This window comes from Notechis scutatus, chromosome 5, assembly GCF_049901735.1.
Source record: "Notechis scutatus isolate UNSWTSFEM ecotype Mainland chromosome 5, rNotScu1.2, whole genome shotgun sequence".
NCBI classification, from domain to species: Eukaryota; Metazoa; Chordata; class Lepidosauria; order Squamata; family Elapidae; genus Notechis; species Notechis scutatus.
The window spans coordinates 16,070,906-16,088,088 of record NC_142013.1 but is presented as its reverse complement, the minus strand read 5'-3'; the positions used below and the strand labels follow the sequence as shown (position 1 = coordinate 16,088,088).

At 39.4% G+C, this 17,183-nt stretch overlaps 1 protein-coding gene across 1 annotated transcript; it reads left to right on the top strand.

Moving 5' to 3' along the window:
- Positions 1 to 622: 622 nt before the first annotated feature.
- LOC113417303 (stromelysin-1-like) lies at positions 623 to 9,678 on the top strand. The gene is made up of 10 exons (XM_026675614.2): positions 623 to 817; positions 1,251 to 1,495; positions 3,376 to 3,524; positions 3,605 to 3,724; positions 4,421 to 4,582; positions 5,442 to 5,580; positions 5,919 to 6,052; positions 6,915 to 7,074; positions 8,281 to 8,384; positions 9,333 to 9,678. The coding sequence occupies exons 1-10, from the start codon at positions 713 to 715 to the stop codon at positions 9,434 to 9,436; spliced, it is 1,422 nt and encodes a 473-aa protein (XP_026531399.2). The 5' UTR covers positions 623 to 712; the 3' UTR covers positions 9,437 to 9,678.
- The last annotated feature ends 7,505 nt before the right edge of the window (positions 9,679 to 17,183 follow it).

The window sequence follows — 17,183 nt, the reverse complement described above, 5'->3', positions numbered from 1 at the left end:
GTGAAAATGTAGCTTGGGAAGGCCATGCAAGTGCTTAGGCCACCACAGGCGCCCCCAACATGAGTGAAATTGAACTGGCCACACCTACATTGGCCATGCCCCCCACCCCATGGTCAAACACAACCCTGATATGGCCCTCAATGAAAATGAGTTTGACATCCCTGGACTAACACTTCACTTCTAAAGGTGAAAATATTGCTGAGCAGCATTCTTATTTTTTAATTTTTTTTAATGTTTACATGCCAATGTTTCTTTCGGGTATTGCCGCAAACAATTCTATAAATCCATTTAAACAAAATAAACAAAAATCATCAGCAAAAGTTTCATCAGAAGGTAAAAGTCCATCATGGAATAAAAAAACAAGTAGCTTAAAGTTATTTAATTAGAAGGAATTATTCTTACTCATCTTTTTAATGAAGGGCACAGCCTCAGCCCCTGGGTGAAAAAAAATCCCGCTTGATGAATCGCAGCTACCTTGTTGGTAATTGCACAATAAGGTTTGTGGAGTCAATATAATGTGTCATTCTAAAGCATCATTTTCTGCCTTTGACAAATCAACGAAGTTCTAACTCTATGAGTCATGTTACTGTTGATTTTATGGAGTAGGCGTGAAGTATATATAGAGGGAGACTTACGCTACATATACAGAGCCACTTCGAGCAGCTGAAAAGTTTTGTGACTTCACATTTGGAACGCAGGCGTGAAGCTGAAAATGAATTTGCTGCTGGCAGTTGCACTGTTTGGAACGCTTGCTTGGGCTTTGCCCATAGAGCAAGAAACTGAGAGAATTTCAAAAAAGGACAGGGAACTTGCTGAGGTAATGGTTGATAGTAGTTCATAAATAAGGTTGGAGAACCTCTGGTCCTCCAGCTGTTGCTCAGTTATACCTCTTGGTAACTCAAACCTCTTTGACTAAGGGTGAGAAGGATTGGGAACTTTAATTCAGCAATATCTGGGAATCTCATATTCTATGCCTGTGTATGATTATAAGCTTAGAACATCTGTATTCTGACTAGCTTCTCTGTAGCTTGAGGTCTGTATTGGATAGACTGATATTTCTTGTTCAATGGCTATGCTATCTAGGCATTATGAATTGTCCCAGTCATCTGAAGGTAACAGATTGAGGAATTTTACAGTTTGTAATTATTGTTATTGTTTACAACAAAGGCTAAGAGGGGAGATTCATTCTGAAATAGAAAAACTGCATATAAGGAAAAAATAATAATCTAATCAATTTAATTCTGTTTCAGAAATACATACAACATTATTATCCTGAATCTGATTCAACAGTTGTGATAAAAAGCAAACCCAAGAATGGCATTGATCCAGAAAAAATACGGCAGATGCAGGATTTCTTGGGATTGAAAGTGACTGGCAAATTGGATGCAAGCACTTTGGATGCTATTAAAAAACCCAGGTGTGGCATTGCTGACATAGGAGAATACAACACTTTTCCTGGTTCACCTCAATGGGCAAAGAAAGAGCTGACATACAGGTAAGAACTGAAAGTGTTCTTGAATTTAAAATGCTTCTTGAAGATTAATTAAGACCACAGAGAGTTTTATAGTATCTTAGACAAATGTGTTAACACAGAAGCTTTTATATATTACAGCTCCTGGCTTTTAGCAAGAATAGAATTCTATTGAAGGATACAGATAGGGTGTAAAGTATTATTAGTGAATAAGCCCAATACTTGACAGCAAATGAAGATGGCATAAAATCCCACCACTGTTTATCTTTTTCACTCTATTGCCAAGTTCAGATAAAATTATTGATGAAACAAAAAATAATGGAAGAAGAGAAATAAAATGAAAAACCATGGAAGGTCCATGGGTGGCAAGTTACAATCCCAAGCAAGGACACTTCCGACTTCATCCTATTGCTTGAAGTCTTATTTGCAAACCTCTTCATACCATAATCCAGGGGTGGGATTCTACTGCTTCTGTCCACCTCTGTAGAACCGGTTGTTCCGAAGAGCAGCAGACATAGAACCGGTTCTATGTCTGCTGCTGTTGTGACCCACCCGCTCGCCCGGGCTCTTACCTGACCTTTATTTCCTGCTTTTTCAACTGCAGCTGCTTTGCGCGACACAGCTGCAGTTGAAACAGCAGGAAAAAAGGGCTTTTCCAACCACTGCGCACTTGCACGCAGCACTGCTCAGCTGTCCGGGCAGCTCAGCAGGTTGTAAATTGCACTCACACGACTCGTGCATGCACTCGTGACCAGGGGTGGGATTCAAACTTTTTAACAACCAGTTCTGTGGGTGTGGCTTAGTTGGTGGGCATGGCTTGGTGGTCATGTGACTGGCTGGGCGTAGCCAACTCAACATCACTCACTTCGAGGCACGCATCTCCTCACCTGGCTTCTCATGACTGTGGGGATGCTGCAACAGTCGTAAGTGTGAAAAATGGTCATAAGTCACTTTTTTCAGTGCCATTGTAACTTTGAATGGTCACTTCACACAAGCAAAGTACCAGCAAAGGAGGGGAAAAAAAACTCCAGAGATGTTCCTGAGACAGGAAATCTAGTCCTGCCAAGAATGGAGTTAATGGGGAGGCAATTTCTGTAAGCAACACCAGAATGTTTCCTTCCTGCTTTCCTTACAGGATTAGGCCAATAATTTTTTCTAACAACCGGTTCTCCAAACTGCTTAGAATGTTAACAACCAGTTCTAGCGAATAGGTGCGAACCTGTAGAATCCCACCCCTGCTCGTGACACAATAGACAGAACCGGTAGTTATACCAGTCGGATCCCATCCCTGCCATGATCATATGGTCCTTCAGGATTTGTTGTTCATATTAATAATGGTTTCTTCTGCAGGATGGCTAGTTCACCATATTTGATCTTCCTCTGTAATGCCAAACTAGTGATACTTCAATATGCTTGATAGCTCATAGTCTATTTGTACTATGCCCCACTGGAATCCATTTAGAAGCATCACTTTCAGTGGTGGGATTCAAATTTTTTTACTACCTGTTCTGTGGGCATAGCTTGGTGGGCATGGCTTGGTGAACATGGCAGGAGAAGGATACTGTAAAATCTCCATTCCCTCCCCACTCCAGGGGAAGGTTATTGCAAAATCCCCATTCCCTCCCCACTAACCTGCTTTCCAGCTCCATTCTCCTGTGCAGGGCAACAAAAGAAGACCCAGCCAATCAGCTGGGACTCGGGAGGCAGAGAATAGATGGGGGCGGGGCCAGTCAGAGGTGGTATTTGAACTACTCAAAATTTCTGCTACCGGTTCTCCAGAACTGGTCAGAACCTGCTGAATACCACCTCTGATCACTTCTGAACCAGACTAAAACATGTTAAAAAGTTGTCTCCTTGGGCTTCATATAGAACCTTCTTTTCATTCATGTATTAACTTCTCACAGCGTTCTGAACTATACCCCTGACATGGAATCCCGTTACGTAGACTATGCAATTGAGAAAGCTTGGAAAGTGTGGAGCGATGTGACTCCCTTGACTTTCACCAGGGTTTATGGGAAACCCGCCGACATTGAAATCTCTTTTGTTAATCAAGGTAAGTAAATGACCATACAGTAGGTAAAGTAGCCTGAAGGTCACACTCAGAGGCTTTAAAGTATGTCTTTATTTTCTCAGTACATGGAGATGGTTTTCCTTTTGATGGACCAGGTGGAAATTTGGCCCATGCCTTTTCACCTGCTTTTGGCGGAAATGCCCATTTTGATGAAGATGAATTCTGGGCAAAGGATTTGAAAGGTATCTTTCCTTTTCAACTTTTCAATGTTTGCATGTGTTTGAAAAATTGAAACACAGAATGGCTTTGAGTGAGATGGGTGGCTATATAAATTGAATGGACATACGGAGAGATGGATAGATAGCTAGAGAAATAAACAGATAAAGATGAACAAAGCTCACCAGCATTATATTACATAGAGCCGTGGTGGCGCAGTGGTTAGAATCCAATACTGCAGGCTACTTCTGCTGACTGCTGATTGCCAGCAGTTCAGCAGTTTAAGTCCCACTGGCTCAAAGTTGATTCAGCCTTCTATCCTTCCGAGGTTGGTAAAATGAGGACCCAGATTGTTGGGGGCAATATGCTGACTCTGTAAACCACTTAGAGAGGGCTGTAAAACACTGTGAAGCGGTATATAAGCCTAAGTGCTATTGCTATATTGTAGCATGGCAATTGCCTCCCTACTTTTATAACTCCCTGAAGAAAAACAAAACTTAAAGTCAAGGTGATGGCATTTTTAAAGGTCCTAGAATCCTCTATGGAAAGCTCTATGTGGACCATGAAGTCCACCTGGCTACTTTGCTCAGGAATCCAACTTAAAACAATTACACTTGAGTACTCCACTCGAAAAAGTACCCACATATATATACTGGATTAATCTATGTTTGCCTGTTATGGTAAATATCAATTTCATAAGAGATCCTCCTTTTCCATTCTAGGAACCAACCTTTTTCTGGTAGCAGCCCATGAGTTTGGCCACTCATTAGGGCTTCAACATTCCAGTGATTTTGGGGCTCTGATGTTTCCAATCTACCAGCCAATGGATCCCAAAGCCCTAAGACTTCACCCTGATGACATTGCAGGCATCCAGAGCCTTTATGGTGAGTAAAGATACCCAGGGGAAGACAATGGTGTGATTCAAAAAAATTTACTATCAGTTCTGTGGGCATGGCTTGGTGGGTATGGTGTGGCTTGGTGGCCATGGCTTGGTGGGCATGGCAGGGGAAGGATACTGTAAAATCGCAATTCCCACCACACTTCAGGGGAAGGATACTGCAAAATCCATATTCCCTTCCTATCCCACTAACCTGCTTTCCAGCTCCGTTCTCCTGTGCAGGGCAACAAAAGAAGACCCAGCCAATCAGCTGGTATTCGGGAGGCAGAGAATAGATGGGGGTGTGGCCAGTAAGAGGTGGTATCTGCCGGTTCTCCAAACTACTCAAAATTTCCACTACTGGTTTTCCAGAACTGGTCAGAACTTGCTGAATACCACTTCTGGGTGAAAAAATGGATTAATAGTCCAGAGTGGGTTTGAAACACTATGAAAAAGACAAGGGTATTTTTTGAACTGTAATGTTATTGCTCATACTACATTTTAAGGAACCATCCTGATCAAAAACAGAATGCTATTTGACATGGCCACAGAGAGAGCAACCATCTTCTAAAAAATATGAAAGCTCTCCTTTTTTCTTAAAATAAATCAGAAATCACATTTTCCAGATTCATTTTCCAATTTAGGATAAACATGTGAGAATATTGTATCACTAAAATCTAAGCATAATCATTCCACACCACCTGCATATAGACCAAATGTTTATTAACCTCATGAAAGTGATTGAAAAGATATAAAATATAATGTCTACATCCCTCTTCATGTCAACTGGCCAAATCTTTCTTGAAAAAGTTTGTAAATCCCACTTGATTTTTTTTTAAATTTCTTCTCATTCTTTCTTTTTCAAGGAGCCCCTGATGATGACAGTCCATTGGGACAAACTACAGCTGCCCCAACAGAAGTACCATCAACAGAACCATGCCACCCTGACCAAGCTTTTGATGCTGTGACTTCTCTTAGAGGAGAAACCATGTTCTTTAAAGACAGGTAAACATAGTGCAATATTCTGAAGCCATCTGTCTATCTCAGATGCCAGGGATTAAAGGAAGAATCTTTCATATTTTTTACATATGGGTCTAATGACATCAAACCATGACATGTTAAATGACAATACATTCCTGATGTCATCATACAAATGCCATAATAATTTACTTGCTTCATGAAGTCTTACATGACACATTATTAATTACATCGTGTATAATAATAATTACATCACGTGGTTATTCCATCCCCACCCACCCATCTAGCTTTCTCTGCAAATGTCAATGCAGGTTCTGCCCCTGAATTCTATTCCTTCTCAAGTTGTTTCTCCTTTATCAATGTAGTTTCTTCTGGCGAAAGAATCCCTTCCGAAGTGCACTTGAGAAAGATCCTATTTCTGCTTTCTGGCCAGCTTTGAGCACCGGCATAGATGCTGCGTATGAAAACAGAGACAAGGACGTCGTCTTTCTTTTTAAGGGTAAGCAATTCCTTTGGATTCCTCTTGTCAATGCAAACACAATGAATATTCCAAATTTAAATATGTGAAGGAAGGGATGATACCTGATAAGATGGACTATGCAAGTAACTACAGGTAGGATCTAGGTGTTTCCTATGCAGGCATAGCTAGAAAGGAATCATAGCCTCATAAAAATCCACCATACATTGAATCACAGAACTGATCTCTTTAATCTGGAATTGGCAGCAGATCTCCAAGGGTATCTATCAGAAATCTACTGGGACTTCCTGAAGATTGAATTAAGACCTTGACTGTGGACTGAAACTCTTCCTAAAAAAAGTGTCCTCACTCAGAAAGTTGTATAAAGGAGTACATTTCTTGATGTCCTTAGTGATAAGACACTAAGATACATGTCACACAACAGTTCCAAGGGGGGAATGTGAGACATACTTCTATGGATCATTTCACAGTAAAAAATGGGCTAAATATGGGCTCAATATTGCTCCTATGGATTATTTTCAAGTGTGTATTCTATCTTTCTTCAATCATGGAGCCTAAAGGAGCATCTGTTGGGCTCCCAGTCAATGATCAAGGGTAGACAATCTTAGTGTAGTAATGCAGTGACATCACTAAAGTGGACTGCAATAAGATTTCTGTTTGATTTTTCTTATTGCTATCTCCAAAACTAGGGGATTGAATTGATCAGTAAACTTAATGCTATTACCACATACCTATCTCTACTAGTTGAAGAAATGTTTGCAAAGTTTCATGGATATCTATATAATTCACTCTCTGAATTTGGAATATGGAATGCCCCATCTCCCTAACCAATGTTTTATTCTTTCTGACAGACATATACATTTTGTAATCTTTTGTTTAACAGGAAACAAGTATTGGTCTTCCAGGGGAAATATTATAGAGCCTGGTTACCCAAGGAACATCCAGAGTCTGGGCTTCCCACACACCATTAAAAATGTTGATGCAGCAGCTTGTGACAGTAATTCAAAGAAAACATACTTCTTTTCTGGTTACCGTTATTGGAGGTAAAGGAAAAATGTCTATGCTACATTTATGATATTGTCTTACCCTAAAATGCTCAAACTGCACCATATTTGCCTTGCTTTGTTTTATTGAATTGGATATAATTTTTAATTATCCATCACTGGGATTTTACTCTTACAGAATCTCTTCTAGCAAAGTGGAACATGCTATGATACACCTCTTTAGACAAAACATTATATTGCTTTCCACTTACATTTTTGTTTTGTGCCTTAGACTGCACTCTTATAATATATCAGTTCAAATCAATCTTTATTACAGTCAAAGACCAGCATAAGGAGTGTAGAATATAAAAAAAATTAAAACATAAAAAATACACAAAAAATACACAAAAATCTAAAAAAAATCTAAAATGGTGGTAAAAACAATATATGGACATTAAAAACATAATAACCTAAATTTAGCTAACATAAACAATGCAATAAATCTTATACCAAACACTCTATAATAACTTAGATGCTCATTAAATCTAATTTGTGGCACAGGTCAATTTCTGATGTATTTTACATATCAGTTCGAAAGCATGCAAATGTGAATAGATTAATAGGTACCCTTAATGGGAAAATGTCTTTGGACAGTGCTGGCTGCCCCAGCCAAGAAATGTCTTTGAACAATGCTCTGGCTCCCTCAACCAAGAAACAGAGATGAGCACTGTGCTCTAGAATCAGATACGACTGGACAAGGAAATTTTTATCTTTACTATAGACTAAGGAAAGGGACAGAGGAAATTCATCTCACTGGACACACTGACTTTCAAATGTAAGAGCTTTTGAGTAGGCTAAAACCCAGTTTGGTCCGTTTTGACCATCTGGTTCATATGACAATGATCTAAATGCCTCAAAAAAGCCACATGGCAATGAACATTTATGTAGATCGTTATTTTTACAGTCATTAGATATGAATTTTACTTATCCACCAGAAGCTCAAGACAGCATAAATAACACCCTTTTCCATTTTTCTTCTGCAGCAACTATTCCGTGAGATAGGTCAGGATGAGAAACAGAATAATTCAAAATCACCATAGTTAAAAATCGATTTGACCACCAAACCAAATGTTATGTAACCTTTGATTCTAGAAGTAATACAGAACTAACAAGTATGCTAGCTGGTGATACCAATAGAGAAAGTTCCTGAAGCAATTTGGATTTCTAAATAATCCTCCCCCTCCTCCTCCTCTTCCTCCTTTTTAGGTATGATAATGAGAAGAACTCCATGGAGCAAGGATATCCAAGAAGAATAAAAGTTGACTTCCATAACATTCACTCCAAGGTGGATGCTGCTTTTATAGATAATGGTAAGATCATTTATGTTAACTTAATCAAAATCCTTTGTCCATTCAGGATTCAGAATGGACCAATCAAAATCAACTAAATTGCAGATGGGAAAATCACAGGATTGTAGTTGTGGGGAAAATAGGAGGAAGAAGATATGTTGAATATTTGCTGCCTTGAGCTTTTTGTAAAAATAATAAAGGCAGGATACAAATAAATAATAATATTGTGATATAATATGAAAGTCTTTGGGAATAGCCTTAGGTTTACTAGGTTGATGAGGGAAAATCAGGAATCTTTAATTCTCATAACTGGACTGAATGTTTCTTCATCTCAAGAAAAGCTTCTTCAGTAGATTTCTGGATAAATACTGTGTGGCTTACTAAATCTCTTAGTTTTCAAAAAGTACAAAACATTTGTACTGAGAACCCAGCAACTGATTTCTTTAAAACCATTGCAATGCTGAATGCCGCTTATCGGTTTATCATATTTAAATGTTCTTAGACAACTGATATAATTAGCAATGCCAGTTCATTCATTCACCATAACCATAAGCAGTCTCAAGAACAAAAGTTGCCACAGATATGTAACTTTAATGTGACAGAAAGGAAACATGATTAAATATAACCATGTAAACTTTAATCAGAGTTGACTTCTAAGTGAAAGAAAATCAAATTGAATGTTTATCTTGGCCCGCTAAATTAATGTGTCCAGGCCCAAACTGCTTTGCAGAGAGCACGCACATTTCCAAATGCAACACTCATTCTGAAAAAGGGATACTGTATGCTAGAAAAATGCATCACTGTACATCACCAGTTAGTTCCTCATTCTAATTATTTATATTGCATATATTTTAGGGATGCTAATAAAATTCCATCAAAAGTGAAAGAGAAACAAGACAGGTGAAAAGATCATAAACGGTTTGGAATTAACTGCACTTGTTTAATTACCTATCTTGTTTACTTCTTTAGGACATTTCTATTTATTCAGTGGTCCAAAGCAGTATGAATTTGACTCTGCAACCAAGAGATTTCTGAGCATAAAGAAGAGTAATAGCTGGCTGGGTTGCCAGTGATATGGCAGGAAGAAGAGACAGGATCCAAGAACTGTGGAATCCATTCATCCTAGCTCTCAAGAACTAGCTGATGTTGTCAGTTAATGATGATTACTTGGTGTATTCTCTGCTTGTGAGCCATGAAAACACTATAACAATGTTTTCATAAGGGCGAATTTCAAGACTGAATTTAATTTAATGTAATTTATTCTAATGTATTGTTTTTTAAAGTTTATGTTATTAAAATGTGTTTCTCAATAAAATCATTGTGGTTGATTTCTTTGGGGGCATTGTCCTACCACATGGTGCCTTGGGAAGAAATTCTTCTCATTTGAGCTCTATGTACCTGCCTGCTAAGAATAATGCTTCATTCAAACAGAGAACAGAGTTCTGATTTTGATATCATACTGCTCCCTCCAAAAACCTAGTTATTCATTTTGGGTGCCCCCAAATTCTATATGGTTTTTCACAATCAAAATCATGGTTGGGTAGTTGATAAGCCAATCAAGGGAAAGATCATTTCTAACAGGCATTTCTGATATCTCAATCTTTTTTTTTTCCTATTATATGCCTTTTAGTCAGTGTTAACTCCTGGCAAATGCCTGAATTAGTCCCTGCAGTTTTCCTGGGAAGATGTTTAGAAGTGATTGGCCTTTGTCCCTTCCTAGGGCTGAGAAACAATGACTAGCCCAAGACACCTAGCTGGTTTTGTGCCCAAGGTGGGACTAGAATTTATGGTCTCCCAGTTTTCAGCCTGATGTCTTAACCAGTACAGTTAACATAACCTAATATTTTATTAGAATTAGCAAAACCATGACAGAATGATTGAAGAGTTTAAACAAAGTCAGAATCACATTTAAATATTGTCAGATTCCAACAGGAATATTAGGAACAACTAATACAGTATATACCCACTTTGTTACATATGAATTGTTGCATTTAGATCTTGGACAAAAAACAGACATACAACCACCCCACAAAAAATATGTTCCTCTTGGCTTCTAGGTGCTTGCTAAGAAAGGATTTTTAGAAATGACCATCAGATCATTAGTATTTTTATACGGTAATTAACACGCTCTGATGCTAAGGAGTTCTACTCCCATGTCCCACCTGAAAAGAACTCTGTTCCAGCTGCCAGTTGCCTTATAGTAACACCAGGGGTGGGATTCTACCGGTTTGGACCAGTTCTATAGAACCAGTTGTTACGATCCTGTGAAGTTCGGAGAGCCGCCAAATTGTGCCCCTGGTTGGCCCTGTCCCTCTCCGCCCAGTCAATCCTTATTGCACATGCGCAACATCATGCGCATGCCCGACATTGCATGAATGCATTCTTCCCCGTCCAGTCACTTCTTAAGGTATTTCTTTTTCCCCCTCCCGATAAACAGCTGTTCTGATGATCAGCTGTGCCAGGATCCCCCTCGTTGTCTTACTGCTTTGCCCAGGAGGCTTCCCTGAGTCCCAGGAAGCCAAAAAATGGAGCGCAGGGTGAGTGGGTGCTGTGCAGCCCCTCCACAGCATGTTTTTTGCCTTCCTGGGCCTTAGGGAACCTTCCTGGGAGCAACAACGCCCCCCAGGAGACTTCCCTGAGGCCCAGGAGGCAAAAAAACAGGGGAGATTGCTGCAAAAAAGAAGAACCCACGCCCACCCAGTCACATGGCCACACCCACCTAGCCATGTCCACAGAACTGGTTGTTAAAAAATTTGAATCCCACTCCTGATTAACACGCTCTGATGCTAAGGAGTTAGACTTACTACTCCCCCTCTCCAACTGAAAAGAACTCTGTCCAGCTGCCAGCTGCTTCACATTCGGTTACCTCAGTTCAAACAGGCAGATGTTTTTCCATTCCTTCACTCAGGAGCAGACAGGGGCTCCTTACAGTACTAAATGTCGGTACCGCACCAAAATATCTAGGGCCTTCCACCTATGAAACTACTTCCGGACTCAAGGCAGTGAGAGCGATATTCCCTTATTTGTTTCAATCATCGACCACCACTGAGCCAACAAATTGTAAATCAAATTTCTCCTGCGTTGTCTGATCACAAAGTTTCATTGCGAACCACGTGTATCCAGTTATAGAATTATAAAAGAGAAGGAAATCTTTCTTGTAAAAGTACAAAGATACCGATAAGTTTTAAAGTGTTTTCATATAAAAGAGGCATTATGAAGCAATTTTATACATGTGTTAATGGATAAAATTCTGCCACAATTTCCCTTTTACATCTAAAATAATAGACTTAGTTCAGAAAGCAGGAAACTCAGAGAGTACCAAAGACTCTACAGTACAACCATGAATGATGTATGCTATCTTCTGTTGAAATAACAATCAGAATCTAAATGGATAAATGTATTAGGATCTATCCCAATCAGAAACCCTGGATGACCAAGGAAGTCCAGCACCTCTTGCGTGACAGGACCAAGGCCTTTAGGTCTGGTGATGGGGCAAGATACAGTGTTGCCAGAGCTAATCTGAAGAAAGGTATTCGGAAGGCCAAAACTGATTATAAGAGGAAGATTGGGGATAATTTTTATAGCAATAACATAAAGCAGGCGAGGAATTCAATAAATTACAAACCATCAACCGACCAATGTCATCCCTGCTGAGGGGGATTGTTCACTGGCAGAGCAACTGAATCATTTCTTTACTCACTTTGAAGTGGAGACATCAGAGGCAGATAAATACAACCACCAGCCAATTGTAGCCCCTACCTCATTGTAGAGGAATAGGAGGTGAGGAGCATTCTGAGGCTGTGGACCCTAGAAAGGCTGCCAGTCCTGATGGTATCTCTGGCCAAGTGCTTAAAGACTGTGCTGATCAGTTGGCTGGAGGATCTTCAATCGGTCTTTATCTCAGTCCACTATTCCATCTTATTTGAAGGCTTCCACCATTGTTCCGCTGCCAAAGAAGTTCCCTATCAATAACCTCAATGATTACAGACCAGTGGCACTCACTCCTATCATCATGAAATGCTTTGAGAAATTGGTCTGCTGGCAAATCATTTCTGGTCTTCCGCATACATTTAATAAACACCAGTTTGTATACAGAAGAAATAGATCTACAGAGGACGTTATAGCCATCACTTTTCACACTGCTCTGGCTCATCTAGAACAGCAGGGGGGCTACGTGATGATGCTTTTTGTTGATTTTAGTTCTGCATTTAACACAATTCTTCCACATAGACTAGTGTCTAAGTTTCTGGACCTTGGACTTTCTTATTCAATCTGCCTTTGGATTATGGATTTCCTGTCTGGCCGCTTACAGACTGTCAGATTAGGTAATCATACCTCTTCAGCCCTTATTCATAGGGTTGCATGTTGAGTCCCTTACTCTATACTCTTTATGTGCATGACTGCATTCCCACTCACGCTAGTAATATTATTGTTAAATTTGCAGATGATACAACAGTTGTGGGACTCATCTCCAGGGGCGGGGATGAGTCTGCGTACCGAGATGAGGTGTACCGGTTGCTTTCGTGGTGTGGAGACAATTACTTGGTCCTCAGTACCAATTAGACCAAGGAGCTTATAATGGACTATAGAAGGAATAGATCAGACATCCAGCCCTTGCTTATCAATGGAGATTGAGTGGAGTAAGTGGCCAGTTTTAAGTTTCTGGGTGTTACCATAACACCCAGGAGTGCTCACATTGCAGCACTGGTCAAAAGGGCCCAGCAGAGATTATACTACCTGAGACTTCTCAGAAAACAACAACTGAATGAAAAACTGCTGGTGACCTTCTATCATTGCACCATACAGAGTATTTTAACTTACTGCACCTCTGTATGGTTTGCCAATTGCACAGTGGCAGATAGGAAAGCACTCCAGAAGGTTAACGTCATTGCCCAGAAGATCATTGGTTGCCCTCTCCCCTCTTTGGAAGAGCTTTATAGCTCCCGCTGCCTTAAGAAAGTTCAAAATATTCTCAAAGATCCATCTCACCCTGGGAATCCTTTTTTTGAACTATTACCATCTGGCAGATGGTACAGAATAATAAAAACAAGGACAAATAGGCTGAAAAACAGCTTCTATCCCAGGACAGTAGCTCTTTTGAATTCTGCTGTATAGTGCAGTGCTGGTGTGGTGTCAGGGGTTTTCGGTTCAATGTGTGAAGGGTGAAGGATGTGTGTTTGTGTTTATTTTCATGGTCATGGTTGTGATGTGCACTGAAGATGGTGTTTGATTTCATTGTAGGAGGTGCAAAGACAATAAAGTAAACGAAACTAAATAATTTTCCTTAGAAAGTAATGACTTCACAGCTGGGACTTCACAACACTGTGAGTAGACAGTGATCTTGTGAAATCTGCAGCATAACCATTTGCTTCCCCTTCCAGTTATCTCATCTGTAGCAGTTATGCCATCACTACCTTATATAGCTGATAATGCTGTTCATAAAACTCCATGGCACAAGTTCTTATAATATGATACATGTAACAGTCATGGTGGGATAGAGTTGGTCATAAGTATATTCTCTAAACCCAAGGTTCTTTCCATCTTTAAGACACTGATTGGATAATGAATGGTGATCTAATTGTAGGGCTACTCAGATTTAAGGAGAGACTCATTCAAAATCAGAATTTCCCTCCTCCTAGTGTAAACCCTTGGCACTTCATATGACATAAAAGTCCCTTTTTCCTTCTTAGGGCAGCTATCATGGCACAACCATTTGTTGAATAGTTTAGCAATGGAAAATCACATTGGCACAAGAGGTTTGTTGAAGTATGAAATAAAATGCATTGAGTTCCATTTACTCATTTTGATCATAAGTAAATGAAATTCTGTCCCAGATCATCCTGCTTTGCCATATAGAATACTCTTTGAATAAATGCAGGGAATACTCCCATGATTAAACATGTTCCAGAAAAGCATCCAAAAAACAGGACATTTAAATTTAGTGATGAAAGTAAGTGTGACTCTTTGGTTTAGAATAAAATAATTCAAGACTCATACAGCTTAATTTCTCACAAATATAACAGATCAAACTAAAATATGACAAAACTCAAGCTTAATGGGAATGAAGTGTCCTCACTCTTTTGTCACTGTTTTCATGAATTTTGCAAAATAATGTAAATAATAAAATGATGAATATGAAGGTTGACACCAGCTAAAGAACTGGCAGCTGTGATTTCAAACTGATGTGTACAATTACTTTTTAAAAATAATTCCAGATACTTTTGTCAAGGAATGGAATGAAATGGAATGGAATCACTTCCTCCAAAATAAGTTTTTTGTTCAGAAGAATAGGATAGGTTGGGATGAGATAGAACTGGCTATTTAGGCTTCAAAGATTATCTTTTTTGCTTAATGCCAGAATACCAAAGAATTTAATTAGGACTTCATAATCTATTGCCAATTACAACCATTAGCATTAGCATTATAAATCTTGATAAACACCAATGAATAAATGGTCTTTCATGATAAGAAACAATAGTTAGGTTTTTCTTGCTAAGCAGTTAATACACAGAAATATGTTTAGCTAGTAAGTCAACATAGGCAGAATTTGGATAGTAACTTTAGTACTTTAGTTACTTGAAATCAATTACTCTAACAATTATTATACGGATTTTCAACAACTACAGAGATAATTATCTTTGCCTAATGTACATCAAACCAAAGCATATTTTCGTTGCTCAATATGGACCAGATGTCTTAGCCACCTCAAGGAAGTCTGAAATGCTATCATTTATCATGGAGTCTCTTTCTTAAATCAAACCAGCTTTGAAACTACATCTGAAATGCAAAATATATTTAAAGTTGTAATTATAAGGGGCAGTGGGTGATTATAGTCATCCAAGAAATCCCAGTGGTTTTCAGAGGCACTATCCCACACATAATCAGACAAAAGACCTTGTTGATCATGTTTCAGGGATCTGGTTCCAGAAATCAGATAGTGCTATTCTTGATGCTATGACCAAATTGGCAGTGGAGTTCTTCAGATTTATGGTATTGGGAATGGAAATGGGATCAGAGACAGCTTGGAAGTTCATGATTACTCAGATTAGTGAAGATCGAATTCATAACAGTGGTTACACTTTTTTTTTTTTAAGATAGTGATGACATGATCTGGAGTTGGGGTATGTTTCAATTAGTCCTTTGCCTTACTCAGATCATTCTGCTGATGCTGGAATTCTCTGAATCTGTTCCTGCTGCAGGGAGGAAGGAAGTATTTCAATTAATCTAGATGCCTGATCAGCATCTCAAGAATGGGCCCACTTTCCCCCTGCAATTCAAAAGTGGGCCCACTCTTGAGGTCTCACCAGGAGTGGCTGAGGCTTGGTCACTGTGTAGAAGAAGGCAGCTGTGGTCTTGAATTGGATATTTGTGGATTCTCTCTTAGATCCCAGAGATCTGTTTCTCAGAAGAATTCCAGGAGATGAATTTTAAAAAAAAAAAAAAAGCAATGTTCAGAGTGTGGAAGAGAAGTAGGAGGTATAATTAGGGGCATCTACAGATAATAGTCCTAGGTGTGGCATAGTGTGATTTCAGCAGTGGTGGAGCCAGTAAGTGCTTCAAAAAGCCTCTCAGACTCTGAAGTTCACCCATCCAGCCTCAAGTAGAGACATGCTTTAAACTAAGGTACAAGAACAGAGGGGGTCAGCTCAAAAAAACAAGCCAGCAAGAGACTAGACTCAAATAAACAATGTATCTAGCTGTGTGTTGGGTGGTAGTTCAGCTTGGCTTATTTATTGGATGCAAAACAAAATTCTGAGAATAAGTTTTCAGCTCTGTTTCTGCCATGAACTCTGAATTCTACCACACTGTATCTCTCATCTTGTCTCTTGGATTTATTGGTTGCCTATTGGGTTCCTGGTCTTGAGCTGTGCCTAGTCATTGATCATATTTACGTTTGCCACCTTTAGATATTATTATTTTTTTGTCTTGGCTGGCATATTGCATGTATCTAGCTTCCTATCTTCTTGGCCGAAAATCAGCAATGTTGATACTGAAAAGTTATTAAAGTATCACTTGTGCCAATAAGATTGACAAAGTGTAATTATTTTTCTGCTCTTATTCCTCTGATGATAGTTAGCTGGCAACCTTGTTCAAGATTAGGGATGGGGCCAAGTATAATCTATGAGGACCCTGTGCCAATATTTTGAGGCGTCTTTCTGTAAAGTCACTCAAATCCGACTTTGGTTCTGCAAATCTTGAAGTTAACCAAGGCATGGTCCAACATGGTTACCTGGGAAGACTTTGTGTCTATTGGTCTTGAGGAAGTGGAGATGATCATCAGGGATACAACTGTAGCCACTGGGTGCCAATTTCTGTTTATCTCACTAATTCCTGAAAATCAGCTTGTCATTTCTTTCTTGATGGTTCCTATAGTTCACATGACAATCAGGTTTATTTTTTGCATTTCCAGTGCAGACAGCGTTTTTTGTCCTAGTCTTAATTGGGATTCTATTACCCCAAGGGACTTCCCATTCTGCATCACAATTTCCTGGACTATTTATTACATCTCTTTGTTCATCCTCCGTAGCATGACTGTTTCCTTGGAGCCTGTATCATCGTTGAGCTTTTCTTTGAGAATCCATTCCTTAGGATGTTGATGATAATGCTAGAATATCTCACCAGGTCTTTCACCATTTGTAAGGTTATAGCACATAAATGTGTTGCCATCTCTTTAATTCCTTTATTATGATACAAATACAGGGGTGGGATTCTACAGGTTCGGACCAGTCCTATAGAACCAGTTGTTATGATTCTGCGCAGTTTGGAGGACCACCAAAGTATGCCCCAGGCTGGCCCTGCCCGTCTCTGCCCACTCAGTCC

What these genes read in the sequence shown, in the direction of transcription:
- LOC113417303 (XM_026675614.2), top strand. Translation starts at nt 713, where the DNA reads ATGAATTTGCTGCTGGCAGTTGCACTGTTTGGAACGCTTGCTTGGGCT. An exon ending in TCTGGTTACCGTTATTGGAG is followed by an intron (nt 7,075 to 8,280) that starts GTAAAGGAAAAA and finishes CCTCCTTTTTAG; the next exon opens with GTATGATAATGAGAAGAACT. An exon ending in TGCTGCTTTTATAGATAATG is followed by an intron (nt 8,385 to 9,332) that starts GTAAGATCATTT and finishes TTACTTCTTTAG; the next exon opens with GACATTTCTATTTATTCAGT.